This window comes from Convolutriloba macropyga, chromosome 3 (assembly GCF_964194025.1).
Source record: "Convolutriloba macropyga chromosome 3, txConMacr16.3, whole genome shotgun sequence".
NCBI classification, from domain to species: Eukaryota; Metazoa; Xenacoelomorpha; order Acoela; family Convolutidae; genus Convolutriloba; species Convolutriloba macropyga.
The window spans coordinates 64,162,922-64,181,419 of record NC_134470.1 but is presented as its reverse complement, the minus strand read 5'-3'; the positions used below and the strand labels follow the sequence as shown (position 1 = coordinate 64,181,419).

Here is an 18,498-nt window from a genome sequence, read left to right as displayed (position 1 = left end):
GGGGGGTGTAATGGAAGGAAAAGAGGTAATAACGCCTTGAGGAGCAAGATTACCTCTTAATGCATCTATAGTCTTTTTGATAAGGCTCCAGTTACGTTGTTAAATTATCTAGTTACATCCCACTCACATACATTCTTCAACTCCTGTGTTTAACCAGTACCAGTTTAACCAGCTAACATGTAATAGCGAAGCAAAAAGAGGTATGTAAGCACTCAAGCTATCCTAGCAGAACTCTGAACGGTGCAAAGACAGATTTTTTTCAAATTCATCTTTTTAATTAATATTTAATTGTTAACCTTTTGACTGGCACAGTATATATTACATCCACATAAACGATTTGCTAATAAAAGAAAATTTGAAATATCTGAAGGATTGAACAAATTCAATTTGATGTTCTCGATTTTGGGGATTCGTCCCTACAACAGGCAATCAGTTGCCTGCCAGAATTGAGCTCTAGAATGATTATATTCCTTCCGTGCAATTTTTTGCTGCTACTGAAAAAATGTTCAAAACTGCGATCTGCTAAATGAGGCGTTAGTCCTAATAACTAACCACTATGATAAACTGTTACTACATGTAAAAAACAATTCATGATTTAGCGTTAAGGCAACCTAAAAACGCCAAAGGACTGGCCCGCTTATGCCCATGGACCACGCAGATCATAACCAAGAAAAACGGAACCAAAGTGGATGGAAAGCGCGGAACGAATTTGTCAGTATCGACTAATTTTCTTTGGTCCTGGCTGACAACTCTGGCCAGATAATTGACAGTTTCGGGAATTGACGTTTCCGGCTCAAGCCAAATCCCAACTCCACTTTCCCACTTTTCCTTACTGATAAAGCCAGGATGGCCGCCGACCTATAACTCTCAAAATAGAACTTTATCGCTCCGTTATTCTATCTTCTAAGATAAGAAGAGCCTAGTGTAGCTTAGTGCTCACTCGCTCCCCAATGAGGATGTGATTTTGTCATGGAATGGCGTAATTTCCATTGATTTCCTATTCAGACAGTGACAGATGATTTGTAATTGAAAAAGTATCACAAACCAATGCAACATCATTAAGTTCAATTTCAAGGCACACTTCACTTTAAAGTCAAATTAGAGCCTAATAAATTAACTGGAACTTAATTTAAAAGTATTTTTTATCCATCAAAATAACACTACGAGCGAAACTGACCAATAATGAATGTGCTCGATAAAACTAATCTACTGACGAATCAAAATTATTTCGGACACCAATATCAATTTTAAAATACGCACATTAGACTACTGCTTTTCGGCACTCAATAACAGAGACGTCAATCGGCCTACACATTACAAACTCGCTACGTCGTAAAGCAATAGTCTTATCCACACAATCCAAAACAATTCTATAAAAAAATACGTTGCGCAATACAAGTTTGTTGAGGCGACGTCGTGAAGATAACCACCGTTACTTGGGGAGTATGTGCACACAAATAATCAATATTTTGATGTCTTAGAGACATCACAGTGAACTCACGGTTTCAGACATCAAATTTTCCGACTGCATGCAATATCATTTTTCCACGCAATGATCTGACATTATTGTTTCTTTAAAGTTAACATTGGCAAGTGAATATTAAAGCTGACCTTCCTGAAGCTAAAAGCTAACATTAGTGAGTTTTCTTAAGTTAACGAAAATTTATTGACTTCCTCCAAAATTTGAGATACTTTCGGAAATGCAGTTAAAGATAACAATCAGATCCGCGAAAAATCGGTGTCAACAACTGCTATCCTTAGTGACTTTGCGCGGAAAATTCTTCAATTCATTGTATGCTAGAGCATTTTGCGAGGGAAACTCGAAGCCTCATTATTACAATAGGAATATTTGTTGGGTTTGAGTTCAACTCGAAAGGCAAACAAATACAAACAGGTTTTCACTCTGAAGATAATCAATTCATATTTTTCAGCAATGAAGCGGAAATTGTTAGAGCGCTTCAGGGTTTTATTGTATCTAGCGGTTTTTGTTGCCTCCCAAAATTAGGTCGAAGTTATTTATTCCTGCAGCATTTATTCCTCATTCAAACAACTCCAGTTAGACTTCTCAGTCTTTAACAATTACCCGCTCTGAAAGAGAGACGCACGCAGGCAGCGACACGCATGGGTATAATACCTGCTGCATTTTCAAAGTTCACTTTGACAATCTCGCTTTTCTTTCTCTGCTTTAGCCCCAAGTGCTGTTTAGGCAAATAGTTAGAAAGAGAACATGAAATGAATACGGAGTTACTTCTGCTCTCTCTCCAAAGCCATGACCAAAATTGAAAAGATAAAAGAGGCGAATGACTGCGTTTAGCGGTCAAACCATTCCCAGCATTTCCATTATTTCCAACTTAAATGTTTTTGTTGAAACTTGTTCGTTTATATTTGCAAAATGTTAGCTTCCAAGTTAGCATGACACATGACTATATCACAATATGTGGTAAATATTTGGGCAATATCTCTATTGACCAATGATACTGATTTTCTTAAGCACCCCAAACAAGAGTTGGCTATTAATGCAAAACATACAATTTTGCGCACCTATACCAAAAGTAAAACCACCGCAATTACAAGTACTCTATCAGCTGTACCAAATAAAGCTACCATACTCAATTTTACAAATCTAATTTAACAAGATCCGAAATAAACGCAGTTTCTCCAATGGCTCCAACAGCAATCACTTTTGAAATCACTTCCAAAAACAATCAAAGAACTCAAGTAACGCAATACGCTATTTGATCTCAGCATTTACTGTTCTCAGTCACAGAAAATTTTAACCATGATTATTTCATGAATTGACGATCCTTTCACAAAGTTCACATTAAAAATTAATGTGGCAGAAATTGAGACAACTGTGCTGACATATACACAAAATGCTTTATATGCGAATTTATATCTGAACACTAACAGGTATTTTTTGTTTTCATACACATCGTATATTGACAGCACATGTGGGTGTTCTATTAGCTTCATAATCGCAATCTCACGCTCAACCTGAAACAGAACAAAACACATTGACAGCGGAAAGAAAACTCTTTGAAACTGATGTTTCTTCGTACTCTAGGAGCATGATCAAAAGCAGAGCTGCAAAATTGATCACGCTATTTACGATCAGTATAGCCAAGTATAATATACGCACTAGATTATTCAAAATAATCTCCTCAAAAAATGGAAATACAGCAGAAGAATACAAAATAGCATTGCATACATATTTTTTAGCTACATACAATCCAACATAACCGGCAGATTGCCGGAAAATAACCGCCGATGACCTCACTGGCCGTCTTTGGGATTGAAATGGCTGAAAAAATAAAGAAAAATTGACAGTCTAATATAGTTCTAAGTGTTAGAGTTCTAATTTCTTCAGGAGTTTCATTACATTAGATTAGATAAATATGGTAAATTTTCCTGTAAAAATACAAAAAAAGTCTTAAAACTAACGCCTGTTAGCAGATACTCTAAGGAACTTTCATAACTTAACGCACGAAAAAAGTTACCGACAGCCTAGTATTCTTTTAACTGTCAAAAAGTGTTCTAATTTGGTCCGCAGTTTCATTAGATTCAATAAAATTTGGCGAGTTGAGCTTCTATATTGGAGGACAATACGCTTAAACCTATTACCGATTAGCAGCATAATCAAGGAACTTTGATAACTTACTGCACTAAGTCTTAACATTAATTCTTAGTGCCTGGGCTTTATTGGTTTATCTCGTTTCTTTTGACTTCTTGGTTTCACCTAATGACCTTGGATGTAATTGAGTAAAGTTGCTGAATCAATTTTAAATTCATTCAGTTGAAGCTGAGAGAGGTATGTCAGAAGTCAAAAGTGGTGACTTATGTAAAACGAAAAAAGGTAAAGCGAATTAAAAAACATACCAGACAAGTTCTAAAAACAATTAAAAGAACTGAATGAAAAGCTCAGAAACACTGTACCTGAGCAGCAGATCAGCTGAACAACCCCAGCCAAAAAGAAGAACTATCTCAAAAGTGAAAAACAAAAATGAAACAAACAACAAAATAATCATTGCCAAAAATCTGAGGCTTCTCCCCTGAAGTCCAAATTGCACCCAATTAAAAATACCTACTAAACCAAGCACAAGCCTTGAGAACTTTACTGACCAATAAAGAACAAAAATCGGGAAAAATGACATTTAAAGAAAAGCTTAAAAAAGTGGAAAATTTGAAGCAAGCTTCTTAATTTCGCAAAATTAAAAAATTCAATAGCTATTTTTCTCTGCAATCTGTCCAGAAACCTATCTGCAAGACCTAAAAAATATTCATTGGCCCGTAACGGTTGATAAACTCAAAAAATGACAAAATTTGAAAATAATTGCAAATTTCAATGAAACTTGCAAAAACTTTTTAATTTGGATTCTTCAGAACCATTTCATTGTCTTCAGAAGCTAACCATTAACCCAATTTCAAGCTTTGAAAATTTTCATTGGCTCTAAAGATCGATAAAGTAGGAACATGACCAAAATTTTCTGAAACATTGAAAAAACTTCAAAATTAAACAAAAAAATTGCGAAGGAAAATAAAAATCTGAATACAATTCCATTACCCATTACTATGCAGTAACAAACTAGCAAACCCTAGATCAGTTTACCTGACCACTTGGACAAAAAAAACAACTTTATTACAACTAAAAACTATGCAGAAACCTATTATCAGTACCTAGGAGGGCCCTGAGGCTGGAAAAACGCAAAAAAAAAGAGAAATCGAAGGAAAAACAATCAAAGTTTTCTTTCAAAAAGTTGATGAAATTCGTTACATTAAAATGTTGAAAATCGTTCCCTTGCCATTAGAAACTATGCAGCAACTTATTTTTAAATCTTTGAGGTTTTAAGGCCCCTGAGGCTCGGAAAACTTGAAAAATGACGAAAATGTTCAAAACTTGATTATATGTTCAAAAACATTTTTTGTGTTTCCAATCCTTTCAGTTAGCCGTCTGAAAGACCTAATAAAGTTTTATTCGCCCTTAAAGATTGACAAACTCTGAAAATGATAAAAATTTGAAAGCAATTGTAAACTTTATTCAAATATTGCTAAAATGCGTCATATTGATATGTTCAAAACCATTCGATTGTCTTCCGAAACAATCCAGTAACCCGATTGGAAGCCTAAAAAAAGATTAGCCGATAAAAAGATGCATAAAATTGAAAAAAGATTAAAAAAATTTTGCCAGAAAATTCAAATTTTACAGAAAAAATTGCAAGAGTTCGTGATATTTAAATGCTTTAAATTATTAGATTGTCCGTAGCAATTGTGCTGTAACATTTTATAAAACCCTAGATGCGGTTTCCTGGTCCCTGATGCTCACAAAAAAACCTGAAAAAAATGCAAAAATTAGTTTTATTTTACGTGATTATGATTGCATACCAAAACATATAGCTCATAAAATGGCAAAAGCAAGTAATTTTATCGAGCAAAAGACCTTAATCAATTTTGACAAAAGTCAATTCAAGACCACCCAAACAAACTCGAAAAATGACAACAAAAAACTCGAACAATTGCATCATTTGGCGCTCAAAAACTCTTAAAATGCCTCTTTGCGCTCTAAAATGACCTTTTAACCTTGCATTAAGGCTTTTTCAGCAGCTACAACACTCTAAGATCTTGAACGACTACTAGGATAACTTTGGGCTTCCAATAAAACAATACCCACCGGTCCTTACTTGTTTATCCCGTTTTGCAAGATCAAAGTCATTGAAAACTGTGAAAACATCTTACAAAAAAAAAGACAGCACTAATACCAGCGAATTTTTGGATAGTGAAAAAGGAGAGCGCCTAAATAATATCCATTGAGAGGCTTACGGTGGCTTTTAATTATGAATTCATACAAGCACATGATTGACTACCATAAAATTTACATTATTAAGTTCTGACAAACTTTATCCAGAACCTGCTGAAAAAGATGGACAACTCTGAACTACGAGGCTGATTCTGAACTTAACTCTACAAGATAAGTAGAAATTACATTGCTCGCAAGCCAGAGCTTATCAAAATGTTATTGATTGTATCTTAGTGGAAAAAGAAACAAGAAAGCTTGCTTGTTCTGTGCGAGGCACAGAATGTTCCCACATTCACCATTGAAATTATATTATATATTAAATCAATATAAGTAAAAAGATATTTCAGAAACGTTTGTTTAAGCACCACACAGTTTTTATCAAGATGCTATGGAACCAAGTGATTTAGCTGAAAATTGAAAAAAAACAACGGGGGAAATATTTGAGTTTTCAGAGGAACCAAAAACACAAGTGAGAAGCCTTCAATTACGAAATAATTTGTTGCCCGTAAATTATAATAAAAGCTATCAAAAAAGACTTCCAAAAAGGTGTTGTATTCCTAAAACATGTTGCAACTAAACACGAAACTCTAGGTTCCAACTCTTTTGCAGTACACACGAATTTGATAGAGCTTCATCAGTTTTTATAAATAACTCTTTGAGAAAATAAACATTTTGTTACAATTCTAAAACCAGATTGTTGAAATCTGATTGAAAGTTAACTGTTTTTCAAACATTTTACTTTACTTAGCAAGAAACCTAGTGACGCAAACACACGGCTTGATAAAACAGCCTAGTGACGCACACACACCGCCTATAACAAAAAAACTATATAGAGCTGCAGAGCTGACAAAAGTTATCCAAAACAAAAGTCGAAAGTTTTGTTGCTCATATACCTGTGAAATTAAATTAAAAACTCTGAGGCACCTTAGCAAATATTAATAACCTTATGCTTTAATTTTAATTTTAACACTCCGAGAAGGAATACAAAATTATACGGGCATAAAATCTAAAAAATTCAAATTCTCAATTCAGATATTTTCAAATCGGATAGAACCATAAGCTACGTACAAGAACGGTCGAAAAGAAGATATATTTCATTAGAGAGGATCTCGGACATCTCAAATAATTGTCTTTTGGACAGATCGAGGAACCGTTCATCAAAAGTCAATTAAACTTTAAGTATAGGTAAATTCGTTTACTTAAAAACGACGTTAAAATTATCAAAAACATAGAGTCGGAACAGTTGAAGTCCAAATTGCCTGGAAATGCTTTAATTAAAAACTCACTTAAGCTGTCAACAACCGGAAGGAAAACAGAAAAAATAGAGAAAACGTCAGAACAAAAATAAAGTACAAAGTACAGTTTTGAAAAACGTGTCGTTTCTTAAGCAGGTAATCTCCATTAGCAGAAAAAAACAGGAAGAAACTAAAAATTGCCTATTTTTAAAATGAATTGTCAGCATTATTGATAAAAAGGTAAGCCGCCAAAAATGGGCTATGAATAGAACTAGAATTTAAAATGTCATTTAAAATGACATTTTTTCAAGCAATTATTTTCTAAGTCAAAATAATTATCAGAAAACTAAAAGGTGATTCGCTAAACACAAATGCAAGCAATCTCTTGCTGTTTAATAACAGTAGTGAAAACGTCTAATATTGAAAAGGGTATAACACTAATAACAGCCAAAGCACGGCAAGTCAACAAAAACTTGCAAAAACCGGATTTTTCTCTTAACGCAGAAATAGCCCTCCGCGCCATGAAATCCATTGTTTTTTTTTTGTAACCACTGCTTCCTCAGTGTGATTACCCGTTCTGCTACTTGATGTACCACCTCAAATTTTACTTCCAATTTACTTCATAAACATCAATAACGAAGAGTTCTTTTAAAAAAAGACTGCATCCAAAAACAATCGAAATCAAATGAAATTAGAACTAAAACATAGCTAGTTGACTGAGTACGTTGAGCTGCTCCTAACAGCTCATATTGTTGCTGTGTCAATGAATGACGTAAATATAAAAATATTAGTGGAATAAAAGGTGATCAAATAATGTCAAACAAAAGTATCTGATTTCTTTTTCAAATCTCTTTTAGTCCAAAAAAGTACAAAATGCATAATGAGTTAATGTAGATTGGTGTTCAGCAAAAAGTACAAGCGGAAAAAAGTTCATGCTATACTTCAGCTTAAAATTTCTCTTAGTTTTTTAGTTTCGATATAAAATATCTTTATAATTTTTCAAGCTTTAACAATTAACCATTAATAGGCAGATGTCAAATGATCTTCTCCCAGTTTATCAAGACTTAATCAAGGATTTCAAACAAACAGAACGTTGGATAACGGTTAGGTTAACACAGGCGAGTGACGGGTTAAAAATTCATAAAAATGACTAAAATTGTCTCAAAAATTTTCCGCACCTTTTTAAAAAAAACCGCTTTTTTCCGTACTATTTGGAGACATTGACAAAACGATAAAATACTTGTTTTTCGTATATACCCTCGAAAAACCGCTAGTTGTCGTAAATGATTGAATTTTGTCCAAAATTTTAGCTAATTTTGTTCCAAATTAGGCTAAATTGTCTGAAATTGTGGGTAGAAAATAATGAATTTTTTTTTCCAAAAAAGCAAAATTTTAAAAATTTCTTTGTAGTGAAATTCTAGACGTAAATTCTAGAGCTTCAAATTGATACCACATATGCTAGCTTGGGATGCCCTCAAAAATTGTCTGAACAAAAAAAGGGCTAGCATAAAAGTTCTCCCTTTTTTTCAATGGGGAACCTTTCATGAGGGAACCTTAATGCCTTAGGAGTTAACCAGTTCAACCGGTGGAGAAAAAGTTCAAATTGACCGAAAACAATTAAAAGTTCCATTAAAAAACCACAAGACTGAAAAGGCTATATAATTGCAGCAACAATTTTACATGGTCTGATAGGCATCTTCTGACGACCAACTTTCAGAATTTCTAGCCTCCATTTTCTGAGGATTCCCTTAAAAAAACAAATTTGCGTATATTCTAAATTGTTTCATAGCCAAAAAATGCCATTAAAAAGAAAGCATTTTTTGCCATTAAAACATTATTGTTTTTCCGACATTTTTGTTATTTGCAGAAAAGTGCAATAGGAAAGCCAGTATATCAAACGGCTGAAAGTTAAGACAAAATCATCTCAAGTAAGCTGCGCGCACCACAGCTGCTGGATAGACCAAACTGGCGTTGTCATCGTACGATGCGTCCTCAAACCACACTGTGGCTAATGATAATGCGCAGTTTATGTTTAGCGAGTCTAGCCTCTCTAGGGGAGGCGGCAAAAAACAACAAAATCAGAAAGGCTCTTGTACTGCACAACAATTCTAACCAAATCCAAAAAAGGTCCTTTGAATATTTATTGCCCCGTAACGAATAGGTTGCATCATGCACTTCAGAGACTATTAAGTCTCAAAAAAAGTAGAACTAGGCCGATGAGATGAAAAAAGATACGAAGAAATTGTATACGAACATTAACTACGAACCTCTTTTAGGAGCGATTATTGTCTTAGGCAATAAAAATCTTAAAGAAAAAACTGCAGTGAAGAGAAAATGCACACAATAAAGAGCACCACACTTTTTAATGCTCAGTATGCAACTAAGACACTTTTCTGAAAAAGACTTACAGGTTGTCTGCAACTACTCAATACAATAACCATCAAAAATTGTCTTTCTGTGTTGCAATGTTTTATATGCTCTAAGTTGCACTCAAGAAAATAGTAGTGCTATACATTCGAACAACCATTCGTGAACAATTCAAAGTGCCAATAGGTAACTATTCGCACGTGTTGAAAAAAAATAAATCTGATCAATGAATTTACGCGATTAGTTTTCCATCAAACAGTTTTCATAAAATTACAAAACTCGAGGGGAAATTAATCTTATTTTTACTAGCCAAGGGTGTCTGTTCTGCTTTGTTAATCACATAATTTGTTGCATTAACCAACATGCAAAACGCAAAGCATATAAGATGTGTTAGTCCAATAAAAAAACTGGAAAATATATTTGTAATAGAAATTTATAAAAAATCCCCGCTAGAAAAATAATTTCAATGTGCATAAACTTGGAATCAGACAGTTGGTTGTTAACTCAAAGCTTATGAACATAGAAAAGTCTATGAACATTGCGATAGTTATATTCATCAAATTAGAATTAAAAATTTTAAAAGGCGGTGCTAACTCCAATTAATTACGAAAAATCTCTCCTCAACCTATTTTTTTCATTCTAAAATTAAATTCTTTTCAATTCAGCTCGCAAAAACTAAACGACCAATGAATTGAATGCCAACACATTTACGGCAATAGCAGCTTTTGTTCGTCAACAAAGCAAACGGCCCTAAATAAGCAAAAAACAGAAATCAGAAAATCAGGCAATCAAATTATCGAAAATCCGATTAAACATGTTTGTGAAAAGCAAAATGAAAACATACACAGCTCAAGCAAAAACTAAAAATCTTTCTTTTTTCAATAAGCGACGAATTCTCAAAAAACCAAGGTATATATTAAAAAAGACAAGAATCCGAAAATCACCAGATCTGATCAAAAAATAAAGGGTCTAGTAGTTTATAACATCAGCAATGAACTGAAAAACCAAAAAGAAGTGTAAAACGACACTTTGGAGGTCCGATGAGTTAGTTCTGTTATATTTGAAACTGAAACCTACTTTATTGAGATAACAATAAACAATTGCGGCAAAACTCGAAAATTTACAACTTATATAACCAACATTACCAAAGTAAAAAAAGCTTTAGTAGAAAAATAAAAACGCCAAAGAGATTCAAATATTTTTTGCTAAGAAGCACATGAGACCTGGCATCAATAAGACTAAACATGTCGATAAATAAAAAACATTCTCAAATTAGAATTTTAAAGTGGGTGAAGTCATTTAGCCATTATGCATTAGATGTATGCATGTAATGCATAAATGTTGAGCAAACTCATCACACAATTAGATCCCAGTATAAAATACAGCAACAATCGAACTCAACAACACATTCTGCTGTTGAGGAGTGGAAGCCATTATAAAACGTTCTTTTCGCGTGATCAAATTATTGTAACATACATTCACGAAAACAACATATTGAGAAACCAAATAGCAAAAATTGAAAAAAAACTTGACAGGTCCTGAGTTCCGAACCTCTAACGATTTTAATTCTGTCTGACCAAAAAGCAAAACGGGACCAGTCAATAACAGAATAAAGTTACAAACTGACAAGACAACAAAACAATCATTACTTTTTGAAAACAAATAAAACTAAAGTCATTTACCCTTTGACTATCAACTGAAGTCCTTGCAGAGGTCAGCTTAGGCAAACTTACAGAACCAGAGATACCTAGCAGCAAGGAAGTCGAAAGATAGACTACACGAACAGCACAGCCAAAACAAAATTTCCATTATTACAATGTCAAAAACATAAAAACCATGAGCAATTAGCTGATAACATTGAACGGGTTCTTGTACCCAAAAGCCCTTTTATTACAACGTCAAAGTGGCCCTCTCATTATTAGACTATATGATGGGACAAGCAAACACGAATAACACGGGTAATGCTCAAAAGTAGTAAAAAGATAGCGGCCCATCCATCGATTAAAATAATCATCAGAACACATATCAACAGTAGTAGCACTCGTTAAAAAATCAAGAGCAAAAACAAGTTCAGTTACCGCACGTAAAAAAACTTTAAAACCGAAAAGTTATTCGAACACCATTTTCTAGCTCCACTTCAGGAGTTAAAAAAATCAACGCGTTGGAACTGACCAAATTTTTCGCCCAATTTATTGCTCCATCTAGATTAAAATCTCTACAAGTTTAATCTCTCATACACAAGAAAGGTCGAAAAATTGTGAACCGATGTTTAGAAAGCAGACTGAACCCATTACAATGCAAAGACTTTGGAGTGTTACGAGCAAAATTAGCAAATTTGCATTAAATCGAATTAAATCTGCGAAAAATTTTCAAACCTTCGGACTTAATAGTTTTGCTAGATAGCAGAGATTCAACCAGCATTCAAATTAGTTTGAGATTGTCGGAGCAGTGTTTAGGGCCGTGCTCATGATAATTATCAGCAGTTTTAGATAAATTAACGGCTTAGTATTGGTTCTCACAAAAAATGAGTAAATTATAAGAAAAGTCAGCCAAAATGTTCCAAAGTCATCGAACTTAAAGATTCAACAAACCTGTCCCATCGTAACAAATGAAAGCACTATTGCTATTGAACACACATTTTGATTTAAAATAAGAAAATAAAACAAAGTTAAATCAAATATTTAAAGTGAACAAACATAAAGAAAATCAGCCAGTGTTCAGTAACATTAAAATCCTCAAAGAAGCTTAAAATTGAAACAATTTGTAATTAAATATTATACGACTGACACGCTATCTAATAATACCACTCATAACTCTCTACCGTAGATACATCGATCGGCCGAAATTCATAGAACAAAAAATCAAACCAAAACATAGCAGGCAGATTGCCTGAAAATAGCCGCCGTTGACGCGCTTGATGCACATCCGGATTGAAACAGAAAAAGAAAAAAAGAGGATTAAATTGACAAATTTTGTTCTATTTTTTTTTCAGTGTCAAAAATGGGTCTAATCCGGCGTCCAGTTTCAGTTGGATTCTAAAACTATACTTAATTCAGCTTCTAAACTAAAAGCTACTAAGCTTAATACCAATGTCAGCTAGCAAACTCTAATGAACTTTGATAACCTAATTCTCAATGACTTAATGACCGGGCTTTATCGGTTTATCACGTCTCTTTCGATTTTCCTCTTTTGACCTTGACATTATTCACTACCTTGCGTAATTCATCGAGTAAATTATTTAAAAACCATTCAGTTGAAACAGCGAGTGGGTAAGTCAGTAGTCAAACGTGAAAGTCGTGACCTATGTAAAACGAAAAACGAGATCAAAAGGTAAAGCGAATTCAAAAAACGGAGAGCACCTAAATAAAAGCCGTTTGAGAGGCTGACGGCGGCTACTAATAATCGTATAGTTCCTTCGAAGTTTCTGCTCGCTAACGTCATATGATGTCTCAAGAAATATTATAAAATTCTGTTGAGATTGAGGTTCGAGCTAGCTGTTTTATAACGACTTTTTAGATCATGTAAAACTCATTAAGCAAAAACAAATATAGTCGAAAGTTTCTCGGAATAGCTGCGAAAAAACATACGCACTGTAGAATATACAGAGCAACGGACACGGCATTAAATTAATGGAGTTTCGTATGCAAAAAAATTATATTTTATAACATGGGATCCTGTACTGACCTTGAAAGGATTTAGAGTTCACTTGACTAATAAAAAGGTGTTAAAATGTCATTTGTAGAATGAAGTACTTTATGGTAGTTTAAGGTACCTTATCATCAAAAAAATATCATCACACAACTCATAATAAACTGTTCAAGAACACGAAGGAAAAAACAGTGAACGTCAAATTGCACCTAAAAAATTATCAACAATCGATTTTTTTTTTCAAATGACGTTTTCTCCCAAATTCAAACAAAGTTAATGCGAAAATATTTTACACTTAAAAGCTACTCGCTCTTCGCTCTCTCTGCTACATCAGCGTAAATCAAATCAGTGCTCCAATTTGAGTTTCGAAAAACGTGAAAAGTTCTTAAAAACAGCCGACGGACTCCCGCAAAGAATTTAAGTTAAATTTGCCAAAAGACTCAAGAAAATAAACAACCAGAAAAAATAATGAATTCAATGGCGTGCAACACAATGGAAAATAAAGATTTGAGAAAACATTAACAAATGGAAACAAAAAGAATACAATAAAAATTTAAATGTCGAAAAATATAGACGATGACAAATTGCGATGACAAACTCTACTTCAGAAAACTGAAAGATCAATCAAAAACACAAAATCACAAGCAAAAAAGCTCTCCAATGCCTCAAAAAGCAAAAGTTTTGCTTTAACTTTAAAACGTCTTTGACACACCCAATAAATTATCCCACGAAAAACAATTCGATCAAAAAGTTGACGTTGAAAAAAATCATACTTTCATCGCACTCTTTCAGAGAGGGCAATGAAGAAAAATCCTACTCCTTTTTTCTCTCCTTGAAAGATAAAATCATCTAATTCACAATTTGTTATCATGCCATTGCTAGCTCAATTAATTTTAAAAAATGTACCGCAAAGACTGCGAGTCTAAAAAAAGACAGCGCCCCAGCGCAGTTTAAACCCAAGAGTAGCGCAACATAGCTTTGCTCAGCTTTTAGCTTCGCAGCTATATCCAAATACAGCCAGACCAATTAATCTCAAACGAAGACTGCCCAGGGGTTAGATTTGATAGTAACTGACTTAAGCATAGCGAGGCTCACTGTTTGATGGGAGAACAAAAGTGGGGAGTGTGTTAAAAAGTGGGAAGGGTTTCAGACATTAAATTTCTATTGAATGTATTACTTTCGCCTCAGCAGCTTCAGTGAACTGTACACTAAGAGCCTATGAAATCTCCAAGAGAGCTGTACATGGATTTAATACCATCGTGTCTTACCAGTTACCTCATTTTTAATAGCAAAATTCAAATTTGTCAACCGAAAAATTGATCAATTGAAAAAAGACCAACATGACCCAAATAATTTATAAAACGGTCAAAATTGTTTGAGAGCATTTAAACACGCTAGAAAAAATTGCCTGATACTGTTTCCCAATAACTAAAACTTTATGGCAGTATTCAAACAGAGAACAGCCGCCAAATCTGAGGCAATAAAAGGATAAAGTGTCAGTCATATTCTCACCTTCTGCAGAACTGATTCACTGAGCTTGTCTTTGTTTACAATTTTGATGGCCACCTTGTCACCCGTCACTGTGTGCACCGCCAATTTCACCAGACCTGGTAAAAAGATTAAGCACACACTTAATACATAATACCACACTTAGCACGCAGCAGTTAAACAACAAACGCAGGCATTATGAAAGTCAGATCTGTTTACCCTTGCCATATTTCAAGTAATATGTTGACAAGCAATTTCACCTTTCGTGAAAAAATACTGTTGAGCGCTTCAAATGACTTGTATTACCTGATTGGTACAAATGTTACACGTATAAGTGGCCATAGGTAACTCCAGCTAGTTTTAATAGTTTTTTCATAATTCTCATGTATTGGAGGAAGTACGTCAATGACTTAAATAAGTTGTCTCATTCAGCTTAGGTCCTTACGTTTCCTTAAATCACATAACGACTCAATAGTTGAACTTAAATTTACACATTTTAAAGACCAATTCATCCGTTTCTCCAGTCAAGCAATGAAGTCAATGTGATTTAAAGGACACATAAAACTAAGTACTCCAAATGACTTAGGAGTGCGTGGAAAAACATGATCAAGACTGCAGTAGCAGTAGATCTCGAGGTGGTTACGCCCACATACTTGCATTTTTGATGTCTTAACTGAAGTGGAGGCCACAATTAGAGTATCGTCGAGGTTCCTTCCGACTTTTACCGTTGTTGCATGTAAATGCAATGAATTCTGTCTCATTGCATTCACATTTTTCCTGGTTTCTTTATGAAACATTAGTACTGCTGTAAAACTAAAGTGTATACATGACACTTACTAACAACGAAATAAAGAACATTGCAGCGTGAAATGACTAACCTGTTTGTCCTTTGCCTAGCGTCTTCTCCAAGCGAAACGGGCCAACATACTGGGCTTCAGGAAGAGCTTGAGGGGTCTTGGCTGAATGTTCCATTCCGATAGTCATTATGTCGGCACGCGATTGGCAGTAGTCTTGGTTAGGGTTGAGACAACTCAATCATCGGGAGAATATCAATCATCACATTTTACACAAAATTATCAGCGCTTTGTTGGGTACACATAACTAACATAAATCAGCGCACTCTGAAAACAATTCTCATTTGTGATGACAGCCGAAGAGTGACGACAATCGCAGCCGATTTTGTTTTTGTAAACGAACGTCAACTCACAAGAATATGATAATTCTCTTGAACAAAAAAAAACAAAGAAATTGATGCAAATAATTGCACGTAGTAAGAGATGGCTTCCCGCAATTTTGAGAAACACCAACACTCGAAGGAAGCTTGACATCGGATTGCTTTCACATGCACATTTTCGGACAACCTCTTGGACAAAAAGCTTTTGACGGCACAAAATATGTCGAAGGACACTCTTGGGCGCTTTTTATTCGTGCCCCTCTACCAGATAATTGGGGTGATATTTGCAACTGAAAACACTCACAAATCTATACAGAAAGATTTTCTATGTAATGGAATGAGCTCTGTAACTGCTGGTGAATAATGTATAGGGGCAATAATGGAAAATATCTCAGGCTTGCAATGATCGCAAGACCGCAGACATGAACAATGACAATATCCAACCATTATCATATTCAGTGAATACAAACTTCTCCTCAATCATAGCTCTAGTTTAAGTGACTAACACATATAAAGTACAAATACAGTAGCGACTTAATTCGGCCTGCCTCCAGGATCGCACCCGCTTTTTCAATTGATGTTGCATTTGGGTTGCAGTTTCCATGCATGAAGAAAAATTTCCAGTTATATATGTCATGTTGTTGGTTTGAACAAATTTTAGAGTTAAATGTTATTTTAACGCGTAATTTATTATTGCAATAAAGAGCTTCAGCCATGTTTACCACATCAAAATTTCCTTGATTTGAAACTCAGTAAGAAGAAAAATTATAGATACCTACGATGAAAATAATTTTGCCAGCATACAAAATTCAAAATAGGATACTACTACATTTAAGTTGTAGTAGCAGTAGATTGGACTTAATGATTACAGAATAGACTAGTTCATTTCTTTGATGCATTACGTACATATTACAGTTTTACCAATTTAAAAAACGATAATAATAGCACCAGAAATGACAATTCAGACTTAATATTTTTGTTGCTGTGATTTTTCGGCACACAGCTGCAGTGCTCTTTCTCTCCCTTTTCTCCGATCTAAAATAGTGTCCACATGTTTCAGCATAGGCTGCAGTCACAATAAACTCATGTGCAGACATTGACTTCAGAAAACTCGGCGTTAACGCACTTCCACATCAAGTTGAGAAGCCTACTTTTTCATCCAAATTTGAGAAAATTGTGAACAATGTGAAGATTTGCGAATCCTAAAGTTCTGTAGAAGAATTCGCGTCTAGTTTTCTCAGTCATTTATTATTAATATTATTACTTTAAGCACTATTTACCTACTCAAAAGTGCTGTATAACAGATTTCTTAGAGCAAAAATATTTTTAGCTCCTTTCTGACGCCATTTGTTTGTTAAAAATTTTGTTTCAAAAAGTAGATGATTCTAATTCCCGAGTGACTGCAAAACTAAACAATCTTTTTTCGAAAGTGGTCTTCATAGCTGGTGTTTGAAAGTTGTAAACGTATGGAGATCTTGTCACTTTGCCAATCCGAGCAACCAGAAAGTTAAGATAGTCTGGAACCCTATGCGTGTGGTGAACCAGACGATGACTTATCAGAAGATTTTTGAAAAATCGTTTTCTGAAATGTAACGTGCAGCTGTTTAATGAACTTCTTTGTGCCAGGTGATAGTCGAAAAATTATACTAAACGCAGAATTCATTAACCGTTGAAATTTCTGAATATAAACATTGGGCAAACCCTAATTATAATAGCGAATTGTGATAGTCAAGCTTAGTGACAATTAAAACTCTCACTAACTGAATCGAATCTCTGGTCAAATAGACTTTGCAAGAAATACTAACTCCCTGATTAGACCGATCTAACTTGCTTGAAAAGACAGTATCTTCTCAAGCAAGAGTCATAAACATCAAATTATCCAAAAATTTAGAGTTCATTGGCAATTGAATAGCACATACCAACAAGTTCTTCCGCTCAACACTCAGAAATTCTGTTTTCCTTGTGCTTAGCCGTAATTTTGCACCATAAAACTTTTTTTGCAGAGCGCAAATTCTGATTGATAAGCAAAAGGAATGACATTTCATAATGAGTCTCTGAAATATAACTTCTAATAGTAACAGATAGTTTCGCAACAAAGAACAATAGTTGCAGAATGCAATTGCTGATAGATCAGCAAACAATTGACCATTCACGTTGTCTCAACAATATAAAATTTAATAAAAAACAAACAGCAAGAAAAAGAAAGGGACCTAAAACAGGAGCTTTCAGATTATGACTTCTCGGAACATCCGTTTCCACACTGACTGCGTTGATGAATAGTTGTTATCAATGATATTTTTTGCAATCTAACCTTGAGGTAGCTCCTGGCCAAGCTGAGAACACCAAGCTTATTTCCTAGAACACTTTAAAAATAGATAGAAATATATCACGATCAAATGAACCAAACGTCAGGCCAGTGTAAAACGTGCTTTTTCTCAATTCTGAATTTAGCAAACAATCATTGATTGCTTCAAGGAAGGCTGTTTCAGGAGAGAACATTTTTCTGTGAGCATTATGGAATTTGCAAAAAAATCACCTTCAAGATTATCCCTTTCTTACAGTGACACAGCTTTTTCAGGATTTCTGAGATATAGCTTAGATTTGTCATAGAAGGATAATTTGATAAATTGTGACAATACAGATTAATCTTTTGTTTTAAGGTTATAGTAACACCCTGCACAGACCAAAAGCATTTGCTTGGAAAGAGAATTTATATTCTAGAACAAAAACCATAAACTTCAAATCCCAAAAAATTAGATTTCAATGGCTGATGAATAACACAGACCATTGACTGA

The 18,498-nt window shown here is 34.4% G+C and overlaps 1 protein-coding gene across 2 annotated transcripts in view; it reads right to left on the bottom strand.

Annotated features, from left to right (window-relative positions):
- LOC142336357 (serine/threonine-protein kinase BRSK2-like) overlaps window positions 1-15,652 on the bottom strand; it is a 160,681-nt gene extending 145,029 nt beyond the window's left edge. For both annotated transcript variants that reach the window (XM_075385125.1, XM_075385126.1), the window contains exons 1-3: window positions 15,408-15,652; window positions 14,554-14,648; window positions 2,909-2,994 (exon numbers count right to left, since the gene is read on the bottom strand). In XM_075385125.1, the coding sequence (XP_075241240.1) occupies window positions 2,909-2,994; window positions 14,554-14,648; window positions 15,408-15,513 (287 nt within the window). In that variant the 5' untranslated portion in view covers window positions 15,514-15,652. The remainder of the gene's footprint in view (window positions 1-2,908; window positions 2,995-14,553; window positions 14,649-15,407) is intronic.
- Window positions 15,653-18,498: the final 2,846 nt, after the last annotated feature.